This window comes from Palaemon carinicauda, chromosome 2 (genome assembly GCF_036898095.1).
Source record: "Palaemon carinicauda isolate YSFRI2023 chromosome 2, ASM3689809v2, whole genome shotgun sequence".
Lineage (NCBI taxonomy): Eukaryota > Metazoa > Arthropoda > Malacostraca > Decapoda > Palaemonidae > Palaemon > Palaemon carinicauda.
In genome coordinates this window covers 152,049,272-152,076,690 of record NC_090726.1, presented here as the reverse complement: position 1 = coordinate 152,076,690, position 27,419 = coordinate 152,049,272, and the positions used below count along the sequence as shown (strand labels likewise).

Sequence of the window (27,419 nt, the reverse complement as noted above, 5' to 3'; positions counted from 1 at the left end):
GGGGAAACGCTTACTGTCTCTCCTACGTCTGTATATTCAATGAAAATTTTGAGAGTTTTGTCCCTAACTCTTATTTGTTGTCTCTGCATTTTCATTGAGCATCATCTTAGTTTTACTCATTTTCTTAGTCCTACATTTTTGCTTTCTCTTTTCATATATTCTATCATCTTTAGCAAATTTCTCCTATTATTCACTATACCGTATATACATATATATATATATATATATATATATATATATATATATATATATGATTATATATATATATATATATAGATAGATATAGATATGGATATATATATATATATATATATATATATATATATATATATATATATATATATATATATATATATATATATATATATATATATATATATATACAGCATAAGTAGCCAATATGTAAAGGTATGTGTATATGTATTGTATATATATTAGTGTCGCCCTAATTTTTCTGATAATCATCAATCCATATGATTTTATTTCTTGTCTTAAACATATGCGATAACTGAAAAATACTATATTAATATAAACATTATTTCTGTTCCCATAGATAAAATTTTAATTGTTAAGTTGATTGAAGAAATATTAATACTGTATTATAAAATACAGTTGAGATATTGAAGGAAGGGGGCGTGACTGTACTTGAATGGTTGGTGAGATTGTTTAATATGTGTTTTGTGTTGTCAATTGTACCAGTAGATTGGGTTTGTGCGAGTATTGTACTACTATATAAGGGTAAGGGAGATGTGCATGAGTGTTGTAATTTAAGGGGTATTAGTTTGTTGAGTGTGGTAGGAAAAGTGTATGGTAGAGTACTGATAAATAGGATTAAGGATAAAACAGAGAATGCAAATTTAGAAGTACAGGGTGGTTTTAGAAGAGGTAGGGGTTGTATGAATCAGATTTTTACAGTTAGGCAGATATGCGAGAAATATTTAGCTAAAGGTAAGGAGGTGTATATTGCGTTTATGGATCTGGAGAAAGCGTATGATAGAGTTGATAGGGAAGCAATGTGGAATGTGATGAGGTTAAATGGAGTTGGTGGAAGGTTGTTTCAAGCAGTGAAAAGTTTCTACAAAGGTAGTAAAGCATGTGTTAGGATAGGAAATGAAGTGAGTGATTGGTTTCCGGTGAGAGTGGAACTGAGACAGGGATGTGTGATGTCGCCGTGGTTGTTTAACTTGTATGTTGATGGAGTGGTGAGAGAGGTAAATGCTCGAGTTCTTGGACGAGGATTGAAACTGGTAGACGAGAATGACTATAAATGGGAGGTAAATCAGTTGTTGTTTGCAGATGATACTGTACTGGTTGCAGACCCGAAGAGAAGCTTGGCCGATTAGTGACAGAATTTGGAAGGGTGTGTGAGAGAAGGAAGTTGTGAGTTAATGTGGGTAAGAGTAAGGTTATGAGATGTACGAGAAGGGAGGGTGGTGCGAGGTTTAATGTCATGTTGAATGGAGAGTTACTTGAGGAGGTGGATCAGTTTAAGTACTTGGGGTCTGTTGTTGCAGCAAATGGTGGAGTGGAAGCAGATGTTTGTCAGAGAGTGAATGAAAGATGCAAAGTGTTGGGGAGTTAAGGGAGTAGTAAAAAATAGAGGGTTGGGTATGAATGTAAAGAGAGTTCTGTATGAGAAAGTGATTGTACCAACTGTGATGTATGGATCGGAGTTGTGGGGACTGAAAGCGACGGAGAGACAGAAATTGAATGGGGTTGAGATGAATCTAAGGATTATGGCTGATGTATCTCGAGTAGATAGGGTTAGGAACGAAGTAGTGAGGGTGAGAACGGGTGTAAGAAATGAGTTAGCAGCTAGAGTGGATATGAATGTGTTGAGGTGGTTTGGCCATGTTGAGAGAATGGAAAATGGTTGTCTGCTAAAGAAGGTGATGAATGCAAGAGTTGATGGGAGAAGTACAAGAGGAAGGCCAAGGTTTGGGTGGATGGATGGAGTGAAGGAATCTCTGGGTGATAGGAGGATAGATGTGAGAGAGGCAAGAGAGCGTGCTAGAAATAGGAATGAATGGCGAGCGATTGTGACAGTTCCGGTAGGCTCTGCTGCTTGCCTTGGAAGACCGCGGAGGCAGCAGCAGTAGGGGATTCAGCGTTATGAAGCTTCATCTGTGGTGGATAACGGGGGAGGGAGGGCTGTGGCACCCCTAGCAGTACCAGCCGAACTCGGTTGAGTCCCTTGTCAGGCTGGGAGGAATGTAGAGACGAGAGGTCCCCTTTTCTGTTTCATTTGTTTGATGTCGGCTACCCCCCAAAATTGGGGGAAGTGCCTTGGTATATGTATGTATTATAAAATTATTGGAACTAGATAACTTTTTGATCGTTGAATCTGTTAAGGTTTGTCCATAAATTCTGGAGACACCTCAAATTCAGATTTGATATCTATATTTCCCTCTGGGCTTGAAGGATGTTTGCTTTTAACACAATCAGGATTCCATCGCCCACACTTGGACATGATGTTCAGAAGGCTTGTCTTTGGGTTCCACAGTTCATTCACGGTAACGGTTTGCATCACTTGTTCCTCTAATTCATTATTATGAATTGCATGAGTAAGGAGACGCTTTCTTGCATGGACAGCAGCTATCCAGTTTAAAATATAGTGGATGCTGTTGACAGTTTTGTGTAGCTTTTGTTGCTGTTCTGGTCTAACTCTATAGCCAAATCTAATCTTTTCCTTCTCTGAAGTAGAATGTTTGAGTTTCTTATGTTGCTGTAAGGTTCTGCAAGGTCCTTTTGCAGGAAATTCCTTTTTGTTATTCGATTTTTCTTTTCTCATTATATAGTTACTGTTTCCTTTCTGATGCCGAGTTATATGGGTATGATTATTTAAAAAGTATGCATTGTGATTGATATATGGTGTTTTTGTTTTTCTGTGATTGCACTTGGGCCATTCAAAATCTTGAGAGACTGAGCGACCAATTCTTGCAGTTTCCTCTTTTGTGAAATGACATTTAGTTCTAGTTTCCGTTGATTTCTTATCATTTGCATCTTCATGTTTAGTATGACAAGGATTAAAACTTTTATTATCGTCACTACGAATATAGGAATTTTGCTCTGTATTTGAAACAACACTAGATTTTTGTTGTTTCGCAAATGGTTTTGTGGTGTCACCAGTACTAGTATTTAAAATGCTCGCATCTTTTTTACTCATTGTTTCTATATCAGTATTGGTGTCTGAGACACTTGATATAATTTTAGTTACCGACCAAATGTTTCTATTTGTTTCAGTAAGATATTCAGAGCTACATAAAGGATGACCTGTGGAGACATCAATTTGTGAAAATTTATCGTTTTGAGAGAGACATAAACTGGCATTCCTAGTGTTTTGTAATTGATTACCTTTATAACGGTAAGTCATTTGTTGAAAAGTGTCTGGATTAAAACAGTTTACGTTAAATGGAGAAGGTTTGTGTAAACTATTTTCAAAAGATGTGTTTTTTTTTGCTGTATTTGTATTGATCTGGAGACTGGTTAGGTAATTTCCTTGATTACTCTGTAATCTCCATGAATTTAAACCCACTGGAAGGCAAAGCTGAAGAGGTTCCTCTTTCTCTTTGGTTGCATTCAAAGTGCTGGGTAACATGGCTGACTTCTTATAGTTTGATTGTGCTCTTTGGAAATTATAAATTCCAGACAATGAAATAGGACCTTCATGCCAAGTAATTTTGATTTTTCCGATAGAAAATTCCTTTGGATATGTTTGTTTGTGATAAATTCCCGTTTCTTCAACAAAACTCTTCAAATAACCATCTCTTCCAAGTATTTCATTGACTTGACTACAAGCTGCTTGATGCAAGCACGAGGTCATTTTGGTATTCAGTGGTTCTTGTTGAATGGTGCTGGGTAGTGAAGTACAATTGGCATACTTTCCTCGAGTGGTATGAAACATTAACTTACTTATTGGTAATTTTTCATTTGAATGATGTTCATCATATTTATGTTGCATGAGACTATCTTCATTATGAAGTGTGTTGTTGCTCAACATATATGAGCAGGTTTGATTTGAAAGATGCAGTTTGGAGTGACGAGTCAAGTTACTCTTATGGGAGAAAGATCTGCAGCAGTATTTGCAAGAGTACGGCTGCTCTCCTGTGTGGAGTCGTAGATGTTTGGTAAGGTTACTTTTAAGATTGAATTCTTTCAGACAATGGTCACATTTATAACTAATGTGATTTAGATATATGTTTGTTCTGTCAACGTATGCATCTGGATGATTGTCATCTCTTATGCGTTGTTTTTCCTTCTGAGGTCCAGTTATAGTAGATTTCGTGTTTGCATCTGGTAAGCATCCATTTCTGTTGCTTAGTGTGTGTCTCCTCTCGTGCCTTTTCATATTACTTTTATCCGAGAAAGCTTTCTTGCAATATTGGCAATTAAAGGGCTTTTCTCCACTGTGACTTCTCATGTGGCAAACCAAATGGTTCCTGTCGGAGAATCCTTTGTTGCAAAGTTCACAGTTGAAGGGCCAGTCGTTGGTGTGTAGACGGATGTGTTGAATAAGAGCACTCCTCCTGGGAAATGCCTTTTGGCAGTGCTGACATTTGTAAGGCTTTAAACCATTATGGATCCTTTGATGCTGCCTAAGGACAGTCATTCGAGAGAAAGACTTACCGCAGTAATTACACGAGAATGGTCTCTCACCATTATGCAGACTTTGATGTTGTCTCAAATTGCTTTTGTGTGAGAATGACCGGTCACATTTGTCACACTTGAATGGCTTTTCTCCTGTGTGGAGCCTGAAGTGCCTTGTTAGATCTCCCTTTTGAGCAAATCCCTTTTGGCACACATTGCAGTTGTAAGGCTTTTCACCTGTATGACTACGTATGTGGAGAGAGAGGAGGGATTTCTTGTAGAAGGAGCGACAACATCTTTCACAGCTGTATGTCCTTTTATTTGTCCCCTTTTCTAGAGCATTGCTCACGTCATGATTACTGGATGAGGATGTACAATTCATTTCAGTGCTTAACAGAAACTTTGTCCCATATAAAGCTAATTCATCATTTCTAACTAACATTTCTTCCTTCTTTTCTGTCATTCTGACAACGTTTACAATCTTAGTTTGTGAAAGAAGGGAAGTGTCTCCTAGTAAACTTAGATTAATGATAAATTCTTAAAAAAAAAATTATAACTAACTTTTGTTAAAGGTCATGAGATCTTTCAGATCAATAAATGCTTCCAATCATATATTTTTTCTTTTGGTGGCTATTCGAGCCATAAAGAATCTTTTGTTTAAAACTTCCCAATGGGGAGGGGGCAGTCAATGTGTGTTGTTAAAATCTGAAATTTATTTGACCTCCTAAGTAGTAATTTACAAAAGAAGCATTTCCAAAGTTAATGGGTGCTGTTAACGTTTTCAGAGCTCTTACTACTACTAAGCTTTTATACAGAATGATGACCATTGAAAGGTATGATTTCCAAGCTATTCTATGAAAGGAAACCCATTGTTAGTGGTCAAAAGTTCTCTTCCAAACTTGTTGTGTTTCTAAAGTGTTCTGTTGAAGAAAATTTGGTAGGAGCAATCAAGTTGGTAGAAATAATTTGCTGCTTCACACTCTTCTCTAATAGATTTTAAGAAACTTCCTTTTGGTTGAAGTATTCCTGGTCCTCCACTCTGCACTACAGAAAAGAGATCCCACAGTGTCCTGAAAAGAAGAACAATTATATTAAGTAACTTTATTGAATACTGTACTATAATTCTCTCTCTCTCTCTCTCTCTCTCTCTCCTCTCTCTCTCTCTCTCTCTCTCTCTCTCTCTCTCTCTCTCTCTCTCTCTCTCTCTCTCTCTCTCTTTCTCTCTCTCAAATTTAACAGTGCTACCTTATATGGCATACTTTAACGTAAACTCAGTGGTATAACAGCTTAATGATTATCAAGATGAGACCTAGAAAGAAGAGGCAAAAGAAATTATGAAGTTAAAGAGTTGGCTTCAGACCCCAAGGAAATCTTACAGGAGCCTCCTCTTAATTATAAAAATACTGGGATAAAGTGGGTCGGCTCAGCTTTAAAAATTTTTGTCTGAGTATAAGCAAGAGGGCTATTAAACTGCGAAAACTGTTTTCCTCCAGTTTGACCGATATATCTCTTAGTAGGGCTACTCTTTCTATTTCTCTTTTTTACATCAACAACTTCCATATTTTATTAGCTTCTTCCCATATTACTTGCTCGATCTCTATGTCTAATACTTTCGCTTGAGTAACATATCTCTGCTTAGATGAATTAAAGAGAATATTTTTGGGAAGGAGTTTGCATTTGAAGTTGTTTGTTAGACTTGTAACCGATGTCAGCCATTCCGAAGATGTTTTGGACGTCTTCAACTGAATTATTCATAAGGTTTCTCCAATCAGAATCCAAGGGGAACCAATCCTTCTATTAGGAATCTCAGCTTAGGTTTGAAAGTTTATCATTACAAATTGTAGGATGTTTAGGATTAAAGGATGGCAATAAGACAGTGTTTTGTGGGGAGTATTCTGCGAGTTCCGGACAAAGACTGACTGACTCGCCTGCATCAGCATGCTTTTCATGAGTCAGGAATAGTTCCCTTCATATGTAGTGAGAACATATACTCACATTATAATCTTACATCTCCCTCTCAGGATTTTTAGTAAAGTATGAGCATACACATGAAATGCCTAATACTTGAATGAAAATTTCACATATGAATGCACTTATTTTGCATAAATCAAACAGCAATCGATTAAGTAACTATGACAAAAATGCATATCGTATAGTAAATGTAGTAAATTCTACTTAGAAGAAAATGAAAATACTTTTATGTATAACTAAACATAAATTGTAGCAGCAAAAAAGGAAAATTTGGAACAATTATTCACATGATTACATTATTCATGCATAAATTATAAATAAAACAGGTACAATTAAATGAAGGGGAGAATTCCATATAATATTACACGTGGTCATTGTCCATGACGTAGTCAAAGAACCATGATGGGCACGTAGTCTGCCTCTTACGCCGTACTGGCACCTCCAACGATGTTGAGGGGGTGGTAGACAGAATGTGAGAGAGGTTGAGGCCGTTAGTAGGTGCAATATGTCTCCTTTTTCGTAGCGACAGACGTCCACTGCCATCCAACTTGATTAGGTACTGCCGGTGGGCAAGGGAGTCCACCACCAACCCCGTACAGTCCCATTCATTTGTTGCCTGGTTTTGCACTCTCACGCGGGTCCTGATTCCAAAGGGTTTGAGTGTTCTGGCGGTGTGACTAGCACTGATTTTCTCTCTGTTGATGGCTATTTGAATTTTGCACTTTTGCAGTGTCTGCTTCCAATGCCTGTCAACCAGGTAATGTTGCTTCATCGTAGGAATGCCATCTCGTAATTGCCTTCCAGTTGCCAGCTGTGCAGGTGACTTGTTGATATCGCAAATGGGCGGGTTCAAATATTGCAGTATCGCGAGAGAGGCTCATCACAGTCTAGTCTGCCGCCCTCTCCTGTGTTTGCCCTGATTATTCTTTTGTCTGTATTTATCGCTGATTCTGCTTTCCCATTCGACTGTGGGTAATGTGCCAATGAGAGGCGCACCTTGAATCCCCATCTTTTGAAGAAAGCCGACATTTCTTTGCTTACTAAGTTTGTGCCCCCATCCGTGAACACTTCCTCTGGGGCCCCCCACCTCGTGAAGTAACCTCTTAGCATGGATATTACTCTCTGTGAATTAATACCATTAGGGAAAAGTGCTATTTCCAGCCATCCCATGAGCCTATCAGCGTACGCCAGGTACATCCGCCCATCTACCTGGAACATATTAGCGATCATACATTGAAAGGGGTAGTCCTGGGGGTAGCGTGATGTCTATTGACTCCTCTGGTAATGAAGATGCGTGTGTGTTGCAAACAATACACGAATTCCTGTGGAGCTGAAGATCGCCCTCCATGCCAGGCCAGTAGACAGACCATCAGGCCCTCTTGAGCATGGAATCAATTCCTTGGTGACCTGACTGCATGAAGGTTTGGTGCGATCTGTCGACAAAGTTCCTCTGGGACTACCAGTCGTACACATCCCTCTTCGTATACGTAAAGCACTAGGTTTTCCGAAGTTGATAGGCGATCTCTCGTACCATAAAAGGGCTTAACGCAGGCTACTTCCTGGGACGTCTGTAGTTGCCAATCGCCAGCAGATACCTTCACCATTAGTAACTGGTATACGGGGTCCATGGCTGCCACTGAACTGACCGTTTTTTCGTCCATCGTGAGCTGCTCCGTATGTAAAGTCTAGGTGGCTGCTACAGTGATGACCGCTGCCATGCCAACTCATTATCACATTCGTCCGGGGAGGTTTGCAGGTTAGGGAAACGAGACAGAAAGTTGGCAGCATAATTTCTCTTGCCTGGTAGATACTTGATAGTAAATTTATAGTGGAGGGTCTTATCCTTCAGCCTGAACAATCTTGGGTTAACAATGTCTGCCAGGGCTCTATCTCCCAGGAGCTTGACCAGGTGGCGGTGATCGGTGATAAATGTAAAGTTGGGGTATCCCAGGAGCAGCAATAAAACCTTCCTTAGGTACCACACGACAGCCACAGCTGCCCCCTCTACTGCTGCGTACCCGGCCTTGGCGAGGGTTAGGTGTCTACTTCCGCAAAATGCGATTCTCCAACCGTTTTTACAGCAGAATGGCATATCGGTTATGCAGTTGCAGTATTGCTGAAGTATGACGAATCCTATGCCTTCTCTGCTCCAATCTCTGAGGGCGAATGTGGGACGGGACTTGTCGTAGTATGCAAGGCTGTCCCCAGCCAGCTTCCAGATGGTGTCCTGGGCACTCTTGAATTTCTCCTGCCGATACATGTCCCAAAATACATGTTTGCCAGTTTGTTTATTCTTCAATAGGTCCATGAACGGTTCCATCATGGGTGCGGCCGCGAGGAACGGCGACAATTGGTTGATGAAACCAAACCACAATCTGATATGTGATGATGGGCGTGGGCGGCTTGGGAAACTTCTGAATGGCGCCGAGGCTGTCCTCAGTTGGTGTATAGCCTTCCCATCCTAGATGAAATCCAATAAATTCTGCTTCCCTTCTACAAAATTTGAATTTTTCTGGCTTGAGCGTGATGCCTTTTGCCGCACATGTTGCTAGAAAATCGAAGGTGTGTCTGAAGGCTTCTTCAACCCCACTGTCATACAGGATGGTATCATCTACGCACTTGTACTTACATGGTATGTCCTTAATAGGCATCTGATGTTGAACAGGGGCCTATAGGGGTCCTGCGGTACTGGAAGCAGCCTTAGAGTGTGATTGAATGTCGGTAGGTGGAGACTTTCCTCGTTGAGTTCCACCTGGTGGAGTCCCCAGTATGCATCGGCCACCGTCTTGTAAGAGTGCGGGGTGATGCCAGATACCATATCAAATAGTGTTGGAGTGTGGTGGGTCTCCCTCCTACAGGAGGCATTTAGGCGTTGATAGTCCACTGTCCGTCGTTGGGTGGCCTGACTTCTTTGCCACCACGACCATTTGGGGACACCACTCTGTCGCCTCTTCTGGGGGGAACCTCTTGGATGACGCCCTTCCGTATATCCTCCTCAATTTAAGCCTTCACATCGACTTCCCAATGCTTGGGAACTGCTGTGGGAGTATGACATGCATATGGCACAGCGTTTGGCATTAGATGGATGTGGTGGGACACTCCCACCATCACTGGTAATGGCTCCCTAGTCATGTTGAAGGTCGTCGATGAGAAATGCTGGAGTAACCACTGCTCAAAGCGAGGGATGTTTTCTTCGATGGGTGGTAGGGGGACAGATGAAGGTCTGGAGGGCAGTATCATGCCAGTACACACACTTGCTGCTATAGGTCTCAGGAGATGATGCGGAAAGTCAGTTAGGACAAGTTCATGGTCCTTGCACACTGAGAGAGGTAGAATGACACTTCTTGCACACTGGTACGGTTTCTGAAGAGATTCGGAAGGTTGCCGATCCCAGGCACTCCAACTTTAAGTTGGCTACATCTCTTAAACCAGTCTATCAATCAATCAATCAATCAGTCTGACACTGCAACAGCATAGGCCTTATGTTGATGAATGATAGCATCTCCTTGCCCGCGACGCATACTTGCGCTCCTGTATCGACAACGGCACTTACATTCATGAACCTGGCCCCCTTCCCCTCCACCACTTTGACCGTGGCAGTGGGTTGTGAGAGGCACATAGTTGCAACAACAGTTGCCCCTGTCACTACAGAGGCCATGGGTGAGTATGGTGGTATCTTCCTGCTTCTGCAATATCTCTTGATATGGCCAGTCTTCTGGCAGTTATGGCAAACGAGAGACCTTTCCGGGCATGCGTTTTTCTCAGTGGCATGACTCCCTCCGCAGTTTCTGCACATTCGTTTAGCGGCAATGAGGTTCAGTGATGGTTTGCTTCTTACTGCATGCTTGGTAGCTGTCTCGGGGGTGGCGCCGGCGCCACTTTCCACATCAACTGGCGTGACTTCCATGTCCTGTTGCCATCTTTGCTGCATTCCACAGGCGTCCTGCATGGCCGTTTCAAATGCACAACACATTGCTCGCAAGCTATCCACACTTGTGAAAGCCCCACATAATTGGAATATTTGTCTTTTTAACATTGGATCCTTCAGACCCACTATGAGCTTCCTTAATAACATATATTCTTAAAGGTTAAAATCACAATTAGGACACCAAAACCCACACTCTGTCGCCTTTTGAGAGCAAACAATTAGGACACTGAAACCCACAATCTCTCGCCTTTTGAGAGCAACATACGAAAAAATCACTGACACACTCATTGTGGCCTGGGCCACATTGAAAAACTCTAACCATTGCACTACTTGGCTCGTTGCACGGAGAACGAGGTTGGACACGGCGTCCAATGCCTCCTCAGTCGAAAAGGTATTCCAAACTTCTGCGCTGTACCTGGCATCAAGGGCATGCTGCAGCGCCGGTGTGCAGTACAGTCTTACCTTGCAAAGTTGAAGCTAACACTCCATTGATCTTCGCCATGATCGGAACGTGGCCGTTGACATCTCCATCTTGCACTTTTCAGGGGCAGCGGATGCTGAGAGCTTAACGGGGGGAACCACATGTTTCAGGTGGGGCAACGTTGGCAAGGCCGGTCTGGAGGGTCTTGATTGCATGTTGCTGTTGCGCCATCCATAACCGTGCACGTACGGCTTCATGAAGAGCCAGTTGGTTGGGATTCCTCAGGCCAGCAGATCTTCGGGCAGGAACTGTTGGTCTTTGTGTGGTCAGCATGTTAGCCGATTAAGAGCAGAAGTAACTCACTGCACAATGTAGGATGTTTAGGATTCAAGGATGGTAATATGAGACAGTGTTTGGTGAGGAGTATAATATGAGATGGTGCATCTCTTATGAGATCCGGACACAGACTGACTGACTTGCCTGCATCAGTATGCTATGGACGAGTTGGGAATAGTTCCCTTCATATGTAGGGAGAACTTTTACTTACATTATAATCTTACACAAATGAAGGGATATTATTTCACGTTCGGATGGTGCCAGTCCTAGGAGATGGGTTTTGGTGCTGTCATGGAAAAGTTGGCTATGTAGTAAAATGTCAGGAAGTCGACTCACTGTACTAATGGCGGAGAACGAAAATTTCTTGAAAAGTTAATGGTATTCTTTTTTCATTACAAAACAGTTAACATAATTTTTATAAATTTTGTTTTGGCCATTCTTAAAATGAATTCTGGCTCTGTTGACAGCCTCGGTCCTTCTTTTCCGGATATTTTTTTCTGACTTTTGCGAAACCAAATCACTGGGATGCCAGGGTGACAAAATTAAAGCTGTGGTAAATATAATGTGTGAGAATATATGTGTACTATATCACACATTTTTTACCATGGATTTGAAGTCTTTTTGACAGTATGAAACCATATGGGTTAGTGAAAATATTTAAGTTCGTCAAGTTTAATATAAATATGTTGATGCTCACATTACCAACTGTTCTACTTCAAATAGAACTTTCAGTGATTTTAAGGAAAGGGATGCAAACTGAATGCAAGGTCAAACATTTTAGTCCTCTAATGTTACACTTCCTTTTATCCAAGGAAGGATGGCATCTTTCTATAAGACTTACTAATGGCAGGATGAAAAATATTTTAGTCACAAAAAGTAAAGTTACCCAGGTTGCTTTACTTACAACCTTAAATCATCTCCAGATGGATTTGTAAGTAGTTACCCTTTCTAGATCTTTTACCAGCCAAAAATAGGTCTATATTCAGTAGAAGGTTTCGTGACTTATCATAGAAAGAAATTTGGGATAGAACACAGTACCTCTTCATGTGTATGCAGTTAAGAAGATAGGTGGGGCAAAATTCACTGTTTTATTGACTTTTATATCCAAAAGTTAGCAGTACTGTACCACATCACTATTGGGCATCTTCCCATGAGAGTCAAGAAATGCAGAAGCAGACCCATCAAGTGCTTCAAGTGTTTATAATACTGACATACTTAATTGAAATGTCAGAGCGGGAGAAATGTTGTTCTTTAAGGATACCGCATAAGTGGGTAGTGCTGTCAGTGCACTGTAGGCATTACTTGGGTGTTTTGGCAGCATAATTTTGGCTATGAGCTGCACTAGTGTTATACCCTTCTGCTTTACCTTCGTTCCCTTTCCTTTCTTCTATCTTGATATCCAACCATTAACATTTACTTCTCGGTGTAACAGCAGGTTTTCCCACAGAAGCACTTGGGCAATGAATGTCTGCACAGGTAATGGCACCCGGTTATATAGACCAAATTACATAAATTCAAATCTTCTAAGGATACTAAATGTACTGTTGTTACAAAAATCCCATTTCTCTAGATGAGCAAATTTTCCTTTACTTAAACCCCTTATGGTTGGAGGTGAAGCCAAAATTTTGTTCTTAGCTTACCTCATCTCCTCGAGCAAATATGTCTTGTAAAAAATCGATTAAATATGTTCATTTCAAATAAATATTTTAAATTCAGATAGAATATTTTGCAATGAGATTGTAAAGTCCTTAGAGCTAGACCAGAAGAACTCAAGATTATACTTCATGGTCACAATCTAGAAATTGTCCTTTCAAGAAATCGTTTCATACAAATATCCTTTCAATTTTGGAATGACTTACACAAGTTTTCATTCACCTACCTCCTTTTATTCCTCACACAATCAAGCAGAATTTACTAACAGATCCAGGGAGTTGGTCGCAAAGGGTCACAATCCGCCACCCTTTAGAAAAAAAAAAATTTGACAGTTGATTTGGGTTTTCAAGAAAAAAAAGTTTGACTGTTAGACTTTGGGTTTTAAAAAAAGTTTGACTGTTAGACTTTTGGCTTTAAAAAAAAGTTTGACTGTTAAACTTAGGGTTATCATAAAATGCTTGATTGTTAAACATTGGGATTTTCAAGTAGAAAAAAGTTGAGTTAAACTGCATATTGGTGGAAAATGTTTATTTTGCCAGTTATCTTTATTTTCATGTTAAATCCGTTATCAAGTTATATGGCTTTTTACATGTTTTCCAACAGATTTTGTAGATTTGAGAAGAATGCCCTCAAGGAAAGTTTCGAGTTAAATGGCAGGACAGGATTAGAAATTAGATTATAAGAGATTACTCAAGTGCCACATGTGGATGAAATCAGGGTGAGTGGTAGATAGAAATAGTTCGGGCATGCTATTCGCACTCCCCAAGAGAGATTAGTTCACCAGACTTTCAAGTAGGCTTCACAAGGCACTAGAAAAGTTGAAAGTCCCAGGTGTACCTGGCTGAAGACTATGAAGCAGGAAATAGGAGATGATGAATGGAGAAGTATTGATTACAGGGATGACTGGCGAAGTCTAAACGAGGCCCCTTGCATCAGTAGGTGTAGATGTTGATGATGATGATGAAAAAACTGTCCATATCCATGTAATTAACCAGCTAATTGAAAATTCAACAGAGTATGATAAACCACCATGCATGACATTTTTAGATTATCAGAATGTTTTTGATTCTGTCAAGAACTTCAGCAGTAATGAAAGCCCTTCAAAGATGAGGAATAGATGAATCTTAGGTTAGAAACTTTAGAACACTTGAAGATATCTATATGGGAAGTACAGCAACCATAAATCTACATGAAGGCACTGTAAATTCCGATTGACGAAGGAGTTAGACAGGGAGACTACATCTCTCTTAAATTATTTATAGTATGCCTAGAAGAGGTTTTTAAGAATTTAGATTGGGAAAATGTAGGAATTAACATTAATGGGGAATACCTTAACAACTTAAGACTTGCAGATGACATTGTTCCATTTAGTGGAATAATAGAAGATTTGAATAAGAAATGAAGAAATGTAGGACTGAAAATGAATATAAGTAAAACTTAGATAATGTTCAATGAAAATGCAGAGGCAACAAACAAGTGTTATGGAAGAACTCTAATGAATATAGGTACTTATGTTTCCCAAGGACATGAGACCAAAATTGAAAGGATAAGCCTGGGATTATTATTATTATTATTATGATGATGATGATGATGATTATTATTATTATTATTATTATTATTATTATTATAATTATTATTATTACTAGCTAAACTACAACCTTAGTTGGAAAAGCTGGATGCTATAAGCACAGAAGGCTTCAGCAGGGAAAAATAGCCCAGTGAGGAAAGTAAAATAAGGAAATGAAAAAGCTATTTGAAAAGTAATATAGAATTAAAATAAAATATTTTAAGAACAGTAGCAACATTAAAATAGATGTCTTAGGCCTATATATAAAATATAAAAAGAGAAATGTCTTCCTGTTCAACATAAAAACATTTGCTGCAAGTTTGAACTTTATAAGCTGTACCGATTCAACTACCTGATTAGGAAGATCATTCCACAATTTGGTCATAGCTGGAAAAAAACTTCTAGAATACTGTGTAGTATTGAGCATTGTGATTGAGAAGGTCTGACTATTAGAATTAACTGCATACCTAGTATCATGAACAGGGTGGTACTCTCCCGGAAGATCTGAATGTAAAGGATGGTCCAAATTATGAAAAATCTTATGCAACATGCATACCGAACTAATTGAATGACGGTGCCATATATTAATATCTATATCAGGAATAAAAAATTTAATAGACTGTAAGTTGCTGTCCAACAAATTAAGATGAGAATCAGCAGCTGAAGACCAAACAGGAAAACAATACTGGAAACAAAATAGAATGCCAGAATTGAAACACTTCTTCAGAATAGTTTGAGCCCAGAAAATCATGAGACTTTTCCAATAAGCCAATTTTTTGTTCAATTGAAGAAGACACAGACCTAATGTGTTTCTCAAAAGTAATTTTCTTATCGAGAATCACACCTAGAATTTATACAGAGTTAAAGAAACATTATCAATATTGAGATCCGGATGTTAATAAGCAAGTTTGGTAGGATTCCACTTCATGCCCCGTAATTTGCACCAAGAGTAATGGCAATGGCTGACAAGAACCAGTGATAGTAGTTTGCCATGCTCAAGAACTCCTCCAGTGCTTTGGTAGTCAAAGGCATAGGGAACCTCTGTAGTGCGGATACCTTCTCAGGAGGAGGATGAAGACCCTTTCGCGGCCATGCGATGAGCCAAGAATGCCATTTCATTAGCATCAAATGTACACTTGCTGTACTTGATTACAAGGCTATTCCGCTGCAGGTGGTCGAGGACGATGCTTAAGTAATGTAGGAATAATTGTAAATATATGTGCCAAGGGTGTGTTGATTGCAGTCTTGAAGATTTCATCTTCGTTCATGGGCTGGGGATCGAAGGTCGAAAATACTTAATCACCAGAGAATGCTGCTTTACCAGAGAATGCTGCTTTCCCTCTACTTCGAGTTGGCTAAGTAGCTAAATAGCCAATCGTAACAACAAGTGGAATTGACTGTTATCCGTGTGCTCCAAGTTTACGAAATAGCTAAATACCCTCTCAACCACCGGAGTCTGCTGTTTTTCCTCTGCTTAAAGTACATTGAGTAGCTAAATAGCCAGTTGTAACAACAACTGGAGTCTACTGTTTACCCTATGCTCTGAGTTGGCTGAGTAGCTAAATAGCCAATTGAAAGGTGTCTGCTGGTTTTACTGTGCCTAGAGTTGACAGACTAACTAAATCGCCAATCATAAAAACAAGTGGTCTACTACTATTCCTGTGCTTCCAGTTTACTAAATAATTAGATAGCCAATCAAAATAATAACTGGTGTCAATTGTTTTTCCCATTCTCCTAGTTATAGTGAGTAGTTGAATAGTCAGTCATAATAACCAATGGAATCAACTGTTTTCCCCATGCCCTTAAATTGGCGAGTAGCTAAATAGCCAATCGGAATAACCACAGGAATCAACTGTTTTCCTCGTGCTCCTAGTTTAGTGAGTAGCTAAATAGTCAATCATAAAAACCACCGAAGTCTACCGTTTTTCCAGTACTCCTAGTTTGCTGAATAGCTAAATAACAAATTGTAATAACCACTGTAGTCTACTGTTTTCCTCGTGCTCCTAGCTTATTAAATAGCAAAATACCCAATTATAATAACCACCGAAGTCAACTGTTTTCACCATGCTCCTAGTTTACTGAATAGTTAAATAGCAAATCATAATAACCACGAGAGTTCACTGGTTTCGCCATGCTAAATGTTTGTTAAATAGTTATATAGCCAATCATGATAACCACTGGAATTCAATTGTTTTCCCCGTGCTCCTAGTTTGCTGAATAATAGATAAATAGCAAATCATGTTAACCACCAGATTTCACTGGTTTTCCCATGATACTAGATTGTTAAATAGCTAAATAACCAACCATAATAACCACCAGTCTACTATTTTCCCCATAATCCTAGTCTGATAAGTAGCTAAATAACCACTCGTAATAACAACCGGAGTCTATTATTTTCCCCCGTCCTCATAGATTGCTGAATAGCTAAATACTCAATCATAATAACCCCCGGAGTCAATATATATCTAAATAACCAATCATAATAACCACCAGTCTACTATTTTCCCCATAATCCTAGTCTGATAAGTAGCTAAATAACCACTCGTAATAACCACCGGAGTCTATTATTTTCCCCCGTCCTCATAGATTGCTGAATAGCTAAATACTCAATCATAATAACCCCGGAGTCTAGTGTTTTTCCAGTGCTCCTAGTTTGCTGAATACCTAAATAGTTAATCATAGTAACTACAGAAGTCTATTGTTTTCCAGTGCTCTTAGTTTGCTGAACAGCTAAATAGTTAATCATAATAACCAAAGTAGTCAATTATTTTCCCCATGCTCTTAGTTTGCTGAATAGAAAATCATAATAACCACCAGATTCAACTGTTTTCCCCATGCTCTTAGTTTGCTGAATAGCTAAATAGTCAATTGTGATAACCACGGGAGTTTATTATTTTCCCCATGCTCTTAGATTGCTGAATAGCTAAATATTCAATCATAATAACCCCCGGAGTCCAGTGTTTTTCCAGTGCTCCTGGTTTGCTGAATAGCTAAATAGTTCATCATAATAACCACTAGAAACGTCTGTTTTCCAGTGCTCTTAGTTTAATGAACAGCTAAATAGTTAATCATAATAACCAAAGTGGTCAACTGCTTTCCCCATGCTCCTAATTTGCTGAATAGCAAATCATAATAGCCACCAGATTAAACTGTTTTCCCCGTGCTCTTAGTTTGCTGAACAGCTAAATAGCCAATCGGGATAACCACGGGAGTCTACTGTTTTCTCCATGTTTCTAGTTTGGTGAGTAGTTATTTAGCCATTTGAAATAACCACCGGAGTCAACTGCTTTCCTCGTGCTCCTAGTTTGCTGAATAGCTAATAGCAAATCACAATAACAAAGGAATCTACTGTTTTCCCCCATGCTCCTAGTTTGTTGAGTAGTTATTTAGCCTATCGAAGTAACCACCGGAGTCAACTGCTTTCCTCATGATCCTAGTTTGCTGAATAGCTAAATAGCAAATCATAATGACACAGGAGTCTACTGTTTTCCAAGTATTCCTAGTTTCTTAGGTAGTTAAATAGCTAATCGTAATAACCTCCAGACATGACTCTATTGCCCGTGCTCCTACTTTGGTAAGTAGCTAAATAGCCAATCAAAATGACCCCCGCAATCAACTGTTTTCCCCGTGCTCCTAGTTTGGTAAGTAGCTAAATAGCCAATCAAAATGACCCCCGCAATCAACTGTTTTCCCCGTGCTCCTAGTTTGGTGAGAAGCTAAATAACCAAATAGCAAATCATAATAACACCGGAGTCTACTGTTTTCCAAGTGTTCCTAGCTTCGTAGTGTTCATAGCTTCGTAGGTAGCTAAATAGCTAATCGTGATAACCACCGGACATGACTAAATTGCCCGTGCTCCTAGTTTGGTAAGTAGCTAAATAGCCAATCAAAATGACCACCGCAATCAACTGTTTTCCCCGTGCTCATAGTTTGGTGAGTAGCTAAATAGTCAATCGACAAAACCACCGGAGTCAACTATTTTCCCCGTGCTCCTAATTTGATAAGTAGCTGCATAGCCAATCAAAATAACCACTAGAGTCAACTGCTTTCTACGTGCTCTTAGTTTATTGAATAGCTAAATAGAAAACCATAATAAACACCGGAATCAACTGTTACCCTTGTGCTCCTAGTTTGATGACTAGTTAAATAGCAAATTCTATTAACCACCAGGTCCAACTGTTTTCCTTATGCTCCTAGTTTGCTGAGTAGCTAAACAGCAAATCCTAATAATCACCAAAATATACTGTTTTCCCTGTGCTCCTTCTTTGGTGACTAGCTAAATAGTCAATCAAAATATCCACCAGAGTCAACTGTTTTCCCAGTGCTCCTAGTTTGTTGAATAGCTAAATAGCAAATCGTAATAACTAACGGAGTCTAATGTTTTCCCCATGCTCCAAGTTTGCTGGATAACTAAATAGCAAATCTTAATAACCCCCACAGTTAACTGTTTTCCCCCAAGCTCCTAGTTTGCTGAATAGCTTAAAATCAAATTGTAATAAGCCCCAAATACTGTTTTCCCTGTGCTCTTAGTTTGCTGAATAGTTAAATAGCAAATCGTAATAACCACTGCAATCAACTATTTTCCCCATGCTCCTAGTTTGTTGAATAGCTAAATAGCAAATTGTAATAACCACTGGAGTCTAATGTTTTCCCTGTGCTGCTAGTTTGATGAATAACTAAATAGCAAATCAAAATACCCACTGGAGACTACTTTTTTCCCGTGCTACTAGTTTGGTGAGTAGCTAAATAGCCAATCGAAATAATCACCAGAGTACACTGTTTTCCCCATGCTCCTAGTTTGCTGAATAGCTAAATAATAAATCGTAATAGTCATCGGAGGCTACTGTTTTCCTCATGCTCCTAGTTTGGTAAGTAGCTGAATAGCAATCAAAATAACCACTGAATCAACAGTTTTCCCTGTACTCCTAATTTGGTAAACAGCCAAATAGATATTCGAAATAACCACAGGAGACTATATACCCAATTGAAATAACCACTGCTTTCCCCGAGCTCCTAGTTTGCTGGATGGTTAAATAGCAAATCATGATAACCAATGGTGTTAACTGTTTTCCCCATGCTCCTAGTTTGGTGAATAGCTAGATAGCCAATCAAAATAACCACTGGAGGCTACTCTTTTCCTTGTGCTCTTAGTTTCCTGGAGTCAACTGTTTTCCCCATGCTCCTAGTTTGCCTAATAGCTAAATAACAAATTGTATTAACTACTGAAGTCAACTGTATTCCACTTGCTCCTAGTTTGCTGTATAGCTAAATAGCATATGGTAATAACCACCAGAGTCACCTGTTTCCTCCGTCCTTCTAGCTCGCTATATAGCTATATAGTAAACGTTTTTCCCATGCTCTTAGTTTGCTGAATAGCAAAATAGCAAATCTTAATAACAACCGAAGTCTACTATTTCCCCTTGCTTGGTAAGTAGCTAGATAGCAAATCCTAATAACAACTGGAGTTCACTGATTCCCCATGCTCCTAGTTTTCTCAATAGCTGAGTCGCAAATCGTAATAACCACAAGTTAACTGTTTTCCCCATGCTCTTAGTTTGCTTAATAGATAAGTGGCAAATCATAATAGCCATCAGTCAACTGTTTTCCCCATGCTCTTAGTTTGCTGAATAGCCAAATAGCAAATTTTAATAACCACTAGGGTCCATTGTTTTCCACATGGTCTTAGTTTACTGAATAGCTAAATAGCAAACCTTAATAACCACCGGAGTCAACTGTTTTCCTCATGCTCTTGATTTGCTAAATAGCTAAATACCAAATAACAACCACAGGAATTTACCGTTTTCACCATGCTTCTAGTTTGGTTAGTAGCTAAATAACAAATTGTAATAACCACCAGAGTCTATTGTTTTCCCCATGCTCCTAGTTTGGTGAGAAGCTAAATAGCAAATCGTAATAACCATAGTAGATTACTTTTTACCCTGTGCTCTTAGTATGATGAATACCTAAATAGCAAATTGTGACAACCACTGGAGTCTACTGTTTTCCCCATGCTCCTAGTTTGCTAAATAGCAAATCGTAATAATCACTTGAGTCAACTGTTTTCCCCATGCTCTTAGTTTGTCAAATAGCTAAATAGCATATTGTAACAACCAATGAATTTGACTGTTTTTCCTGTGTTCTCAGTTTGCTGAATAGATAAATAGTAAATAGTAATAACCACCAGAGTCAACTGTTTTCCTTGTGCTCCTAGTTTAGTGGGTAGCTAAATAGCAAATCGTAATAACCATCAGTCAACTGTTTTCCACATGCTCTCAAGTTTGCTAAATAACTAATAGCAAATCATGATAGTAGCAGGAGCCTACTCTTTTCCCAGTGCTCATAGTTTGCTGAATAGCTAAATAGTAAATCGTAATAACCACCGGAATCTACTATGCTACTAGTTTGGTGAGTAACTAAATAGCTAGTCGTAATAGTGACCTGAGTAATCTGTCTTAGTCATGTTCATAGTTTGCTTACTAGGTAAAACACAAATCACCACTAGAGTCATTTGTTTTACCCGTCCTCCTAGTTTGCTGAATAACTAAATAGCAAATCATAATAACTGTCAGAAACAACTGTTTTCCATATGTTCATAGTTTTATTGAGTAGCTAAATAGCCAATTGTAATAACCACTGGAGTTTACTGTTTTTCCTATGGTCCTAGTTTGCTGAATAGCTATATTGCAAACCGAATTAACAACAAGAATCAACTGTTTTCCCCATGTTCCTAGTTTCCTAATAGCAAATCTTAATAACCACCGTAGTCAACTGATTTCCCAGTGCTCTTAGGTTGTTGAATAGGTAAATAGAAAATTGTAATAACCACCAGAGTCTATTGTTTTCCCGATGCTCCTAGTTTGGTGAGAAGCTAAATAGCAAATCGTAATAACCACAGTAGATTACTTTTTACCCTGTGCTCCTAGTATGGTGAAAACCTAAATAGCAAATTGTGACAACCACTGGAGTCTACTGTTTTCCCCATGCTCTTAGTTTGTCAAATAGCTCTTAGGTTGTTGAATAGGTAAATAGCAAATAGTAATAACCATCACACTCCACTGTTTTCCCAAAGCTCCTAGTTTGCTGAATAGCTAAATAGCAAATTGTAAAAACAACGGGAGTCAGCTGTTTTCCCTGTACTTCTAATTTGTCGAATAGTTAAATATCAAATCTTAACCACCAGAATCTAATGTTTTTCCTGTGTTCCTAGTTTGGTGAGTCCCAAATTAGACAATCGTAATAAACACTGGAGTCAACTCTTTACCATATGCTCCTAGTTTGCTAAATAGCTAAATAGCAAATTGATATCTCCGAGCTTATAGTATGTTGAATAGCTAAATAGCAAATCATAATAACCAGTGGAGTCAATTGTTTTTCACACGCTCCTAGTTTGCTGAATAGCTAAATGATAAATCGTCATAACCTCTAAAGTTTACTGTTGTTCCCAAGCTCCTATTTTGCTGTATAGCTAAGTAGCAAATCGTAATAAACACTGGAGTCTACTGCTTTTCCCGTGGTCCTAGTTTGCTGAATAAATAAGTAGCAAATCGTAATAGTCACTTGATTTTACAGTATTCCCCGTGCTCCTAGTTTGCTGGATAGCTAAATAGCAAATCTTAATAACCACAGGAGTCTACTATTATTCCATGCTCTTAGTTAGCTGAATAGCTAAATAGTAAATCATAAAAACCGCTGGAGTTTACTGTTATTCCCATTCCCTAGTTTGCTAAATAGCTAAGTAGCAAAACTTAATAACCAGTGGAGTCTAATGTTTTCCCCATGCTGCTAGTTTGCTGAATAGTAAATCATAACCTTTGGAGTTTACTGTTATTCCTATTTCCTAGTTTGCTACCTAGCTAAGTAGCTAATCGCAATAAATAACGGAGTCTATTGTTTTTCCCATGCTCCTTGTTTGCTGAATATCTAAATAGCAAATAGCAATAACCACTAGAGTACTGTTTTTCCCTTGCTCCTAGTTTGCTGAATATCCAAGTAGCAACTCGTGTTAACCACCATTGTCTACTGTTTTTCCATGCTCCTAGTTTGCTGAATAGCTAAATAGTAAATCTTAATAAACACCGGAGTCTACTCTTTTTTCCTGTGCTTTTAGATTGCTAGATAGCTAAGTAGCAAATTGTAATAAGGAGTCTACTGTTTTTCCTGTGCTCTTAGGTTGCCGAATAGCTAAATAGCAAATGGTAATAACCACCAAAGTTAATTGATTTCCCTGAGCTTCTAGTTTGTTGAATAGCTAAATAGCTAATCGTAATAACCACTGGAGTCAACTGTTTTCCTCATGCTCCTAGTTTGCTGAATATCTCAGTAGAAAACTGTAATAACACTGCAATATACTGTTTTTCCGAGCTCCTACTTTACTAAATAGGTAAGTAGCAACTCGTAATAACCACCAGAGTCTGTATTTTCCCGTGTTCTTCGTTTGCTGAATAGCTAAATAGCAAATTGTAATAACCACTAAAGAGTGCTGTTTCACTCGTGATTCTAGTTTGCTGAATAGCTAAAAAGCGAATTGTAATAACCACTAGAGAGTTCTGTTTCACTCGTGATTCTAGTTTGCGGAATAGCTAAATAGCGAATTGTAATAACCAGTAGGGAGTGCTGTTTCACTCGTGATTCTAGTTTGCGGAATAGCGAAATAGCGAATTGTAATAACCAGTAGGGAGTGCTGTTACACTCGTGATTCTAGTTTGAGGAATAGCTAAATAGCGAATTGAAATAACCAGTAGGGAGTGCCGTTTCACTCGTGATTCTAGTTTGCGGAATAGCTAAATAGCGAATTGTAATAACCAGTAGGGAGTTCCGTTTCACTCGTGATTCTAGTTTGCGGAATAGCTAAATAGCGAATTGTAATAACCAGTAGAGAGTGCTGTTTCACTCGTGATTCTAGTTTGCGGAATAGCTAAATAGCGAATTGTAATAACCAGTAGAGAGTACTGTTACACTCGTGATTCTAGTTTGAGGAATAGCTAAATAGCAAATTGTAATAACCACTAGAGAGTACTGTTTCACTCGTGATCCTAGTTTGCTGAATAGCTAATTAGTAAATAATAATAACCAATGGAGTCAATTCATTTACCCGAGCTTGTAGTTTGTTGAAGAGCTAAATAGCAAATTGTAATAACCACTACAGTCAACTGTTTGCCCTCATGCTCCTAGTTTGCTGAATAGCTAAATCGTAGATCGTAATAACCTCTGGAGTTTACTATTTTTTCCCATGGCCTTGTTTGCTAAATAGCTAAGTAGCAAATCGCAATAAACACTGGAGTCTACTGTTTTTCCGGTGTTCGTTCTTTGCAAAATGCTTTTATTTTGCGGAATAGCTAGGTAGCAAATCATAATAGCCTCTGGAGTTTACTGTTTTTCCCATGGCCTAGTTTGCTCAATAGCTAAGATGGAAATCATAATAATCACCGGAGTCTACTGTCTCCCATGATACTAGTTTGCTGAATAGCTAATTAGTAAATAATAATAACCACCGGATTCAATTCATTTCCCTAAGCGTCTAGTTTGTTGAATAGCTAAATAGCAAATTGTAATAACCACTACAATCAACTGTTTTCCCCCATGCTCCTAGTTTGTTGAATATCTTAATGGTAAATCGTAATAACCTCTGGAGTTTACTGTTTTTCCCACGCCCTATTTTTACTAAATAGCTAAGTAGCAAATTGCAATAAACACAAGAGTCTACTGTTTTTCTAGTGTTCGTTCATTGCAGAATAGCTAAATAGCAAATTGTAATAAGCACCAGGGTCTACTGGTTTTCCAGTGCTCCTAGTTTGCTGAATAGCTAAGTGGCAAATCTTGATATCCACCGATGTCTACTGTTTTTCCATGCTCCTATTTTGCTGAATAGCCAGGTAGCAAATCGTAATAACCTCAGGAGTTTACTGTTTTTCTCATGCCATAGGTTGCCAAATAGCTAAGTAGCAAATCATAATAAACACCGGAGTCTACTTGTTTTCCCGTACTCTTAGTTTACTGAATAGCTAAGTAGCATTTTTATTAACCACCGGAGTCATCTGATTTCCCTGTGCTTCTAGTTTGCTGAATATGTAAGTAGCATATCATAGTAACCACCAGAGTCTACTGTTTATCCGCCCTCCTAGTTTGCTGAATAGCTAAGTAGAAAGTTGTAATGACCACCAGAGTCTACTGTTTTTCCCGTGCTCCCAGCTTGCTGTATAGCTAAGAAGCAAATCATAATAACAACAGGAGTCTTATATTTTTCCCGTGCTCTTGGTTTTCTGAATAGTTAAGAAGTAAATCGTAATAACCAAGAGAGTCCACTATTTTTACGTGCTCCTAGTTTGTTAAATAGTTAAGTAGCAAATCGTAATAACCACCAGAATCAACTGTTTTTCCCATGGTCCTAGTTGGCTGAATAGCTAAGTAGCAAACCCTAATAACCACTGGAGTCTTGTTTTCCCCGTGTTCCTAGTTTGCTAAATAGCTAAGTAGCAAATCTTAATAACCATGGGAGTCGACTGTTTTCCTTTGCTCCAAGTTTGCTACATAGCCAAGTAGCAAATCGTAATAACAACGATAGTCTACTGTTTTTCCCTTGCTTCGCATTTGCTGAATAGCTAAGTATCAAATCTTAATAACCACCGGAGTCAACTGTTTTTCCTGAGCTCCTAGTTTGCTGAATAGGTAAGTAGCAAATCGTAATAACCACCGGAGTTTACTGTTTTCCCCATGCTCCTAGTTTGCCTTATAGGTAAGTAGCAAATCTTAATAACCACCGAAGACTTCTGTTTTCCTGTGCTCCTAGTATGCTGAATAGCTAAGCAGCAAATCGTAATAACTACTGGAGCCAACTGTTTTTCCCGTGCTCATAGTTTTCTGAACAGCTAAGTAACAAATCGTAATAACCACGGGAGTCAACTTTTTTCCCGTGCTTCTAGTTTACTGAAGAGCTAAGTAGCAAATTGTAATAACCACTGGCGTTCACTGTTTTCCCCGTGCTCCTAGTTTGCCTAGTAGCTAAGTAGCAAATCTTAATAAGCACGGGAATCAACTGTTGTTCCCGGGCTCACAGTTTGCTGAATAGCTAAGTAGAAAATCATAATAATAACCGGATTTTACTGTTTTCCCCGTACTCCCAGTTTGCCTAATAGCTAAGTAGCAAATCTTAATAAGCACCAAACACTTCTGATTTTCCGTGCTTGTAGTTTGCTGAATAACTAAGTAGCAAATCGTAATAACCACCGGAGTTCACTGTTTTCCCCGTGCTCCTATCTTTTCTGAATAGCTAACTAGAAAATCGTAATAACCACTGGAGTTTACTGTTTTTCCCAACCTCCTAGTTTGCCTAATAGCTAAGTAGCAAATCTTAATAATTACCGAAGACTTATGTTTTCCCAAGCTCCTATAATAGTTTGCTGAATAGGTAAATAGCAAATTAAAATAACCACCGGAGTCAGCAGTTTTCCCCGTGCTTCTAGTTTGCTGAATAGTCAAATAGTAAATTAACTGACCCAGAGTATGCTGATGACCCTGTCCTTATTAGCAAAAACCATAAGACTTGCACAGCTTGTTTACCAGAATGCATGAAATATCCTATCAGGTTGGGCTCAAGATAAATAGAAAATCAGAGATGATGAGAATGGATATGCAAGGGAAGATGAAATATCATTGGAGGGAGAAAGGATTAATGAGGTTGAATCATTTAAATATTTAGGAACTATAATCCCTAATACAGCATCTTTAGAATTTTAGTTTAATAAAAGATTGAAAATAGTAAATCAGACAATGGCTAGGTTAAGTAAAATTTGGCAATCAAAATGCCTGAAATTGCATGTGAAAATTAGGTTATACAGTATATCAGTTTGGTGAGTCTGATGTTACTTTATGGACGTGATTTGTGTTATAACAATAAAACTATTTCCAACAGATTTTGTAGATTTTAGAACAAAGCCCTCAGAAGAATATTGGGAGTTAAATGGCAGGATAGGATTAGAAATGAAACTATAAGAGAGATTACCCGAATGTTATATGTGGATGAGATGGTTGGATGGAGATGGTTTGTGCATGCTCCTCGCTCTCCCCAAGAGAGATTAGTTCATCAAATTTTCAACTGGACGCCTCAAGGCACTAGAACAATTGGAAGACCCATTCTTACATGGCTGAGGATTATGAACCGTAGAGTAAGAGATGATGAATAGAGAAGTATTGATTTAAAAGCTAAATATATAAAGGACTAGTGAAATCTAACCGAGGCCCTTTGCGTCAATAGGCGTAGATGTTCATGATGATGATGATAATAGTGTATCGGGGTCAAGCGCAAGTGTTAATTTTTAAGTGCAACGCGTGTTTTTATGCATCTCTCTCTCTCTCTCTCTCTCTCTCTCTCTCTCTCTCTCTCTCTCTCTCTCTCTCTCTCTCTCTCTCTCTCTCTCTCTCAAAAAAAAAAAAAAAAAAAACCGCTTGCAGCAAAATTACATTGAAAATAGACTGTTGATCGTAATTGTCCGCTGCGAACATGTACAGCCTACCAGCCCATCACCGAATTGTAGTTTTGATTTGCACCAGCAAATATCAGTGATTAATATTTTTTCCAATTTGCGTTAATGCTATCGCATTATATTGGCAACAGATTTTGAATTTATTTTCAAGGATTTTGACCTTATTTTCATAGTTTTTGTGTTTTTTGACTAACCTATTATCTAAGATTTTTTTCTTATATATAAAGTTGTGGGTTTCATTGTCACTTCATATCCAATTAGTACTTCTAAGTTTATTTTCAATACAATAGTTTGGCATGTAACATCTGCCGGTAATATCCTTGGATTTCTTCGAGAGTTCTGGCGACTGCTTCTTGCTTCTTTGCCTTACGATACATGGTAGGTAGTAGGTTGTCCAAGGCACCAAACCCCCGTTGAGATACTGCCGCTGGAGAGTTCTTGGGTCCTTTGACTGGTCAGATAGTTCTCTCTCTCTCT

At 38.8% G+C, this 27,419-nt stretch overlaps 1 protein-coding gene across 1 annotated transcript in view; it reads right to left on the bottom strand.

Annotated features, from left to right (window-relative positions):
* Positions 1-391: 391 nt before the first annotated feature.
* The window catches only part of LOC137628006 (uncharacterized), a 28,015-nt gene continuing 987 nt past the window's right edge, over positions 392-27,419 (bottom strand). The window contains exon 2 of the mRNA XM_068359392.1: positions 392-5,657. Within this exon, the coding sequence (XP_068215493.1) occupies positions 2,348-5,050 (2,703 nt within the window). The 5' untranslated portion in view covers positions 5,051-5,657 and the 3' untranslated portion in view covers positions 392-2,347. The remainder of the gene's footprint in view (positions 5,658-27,419) is intronic.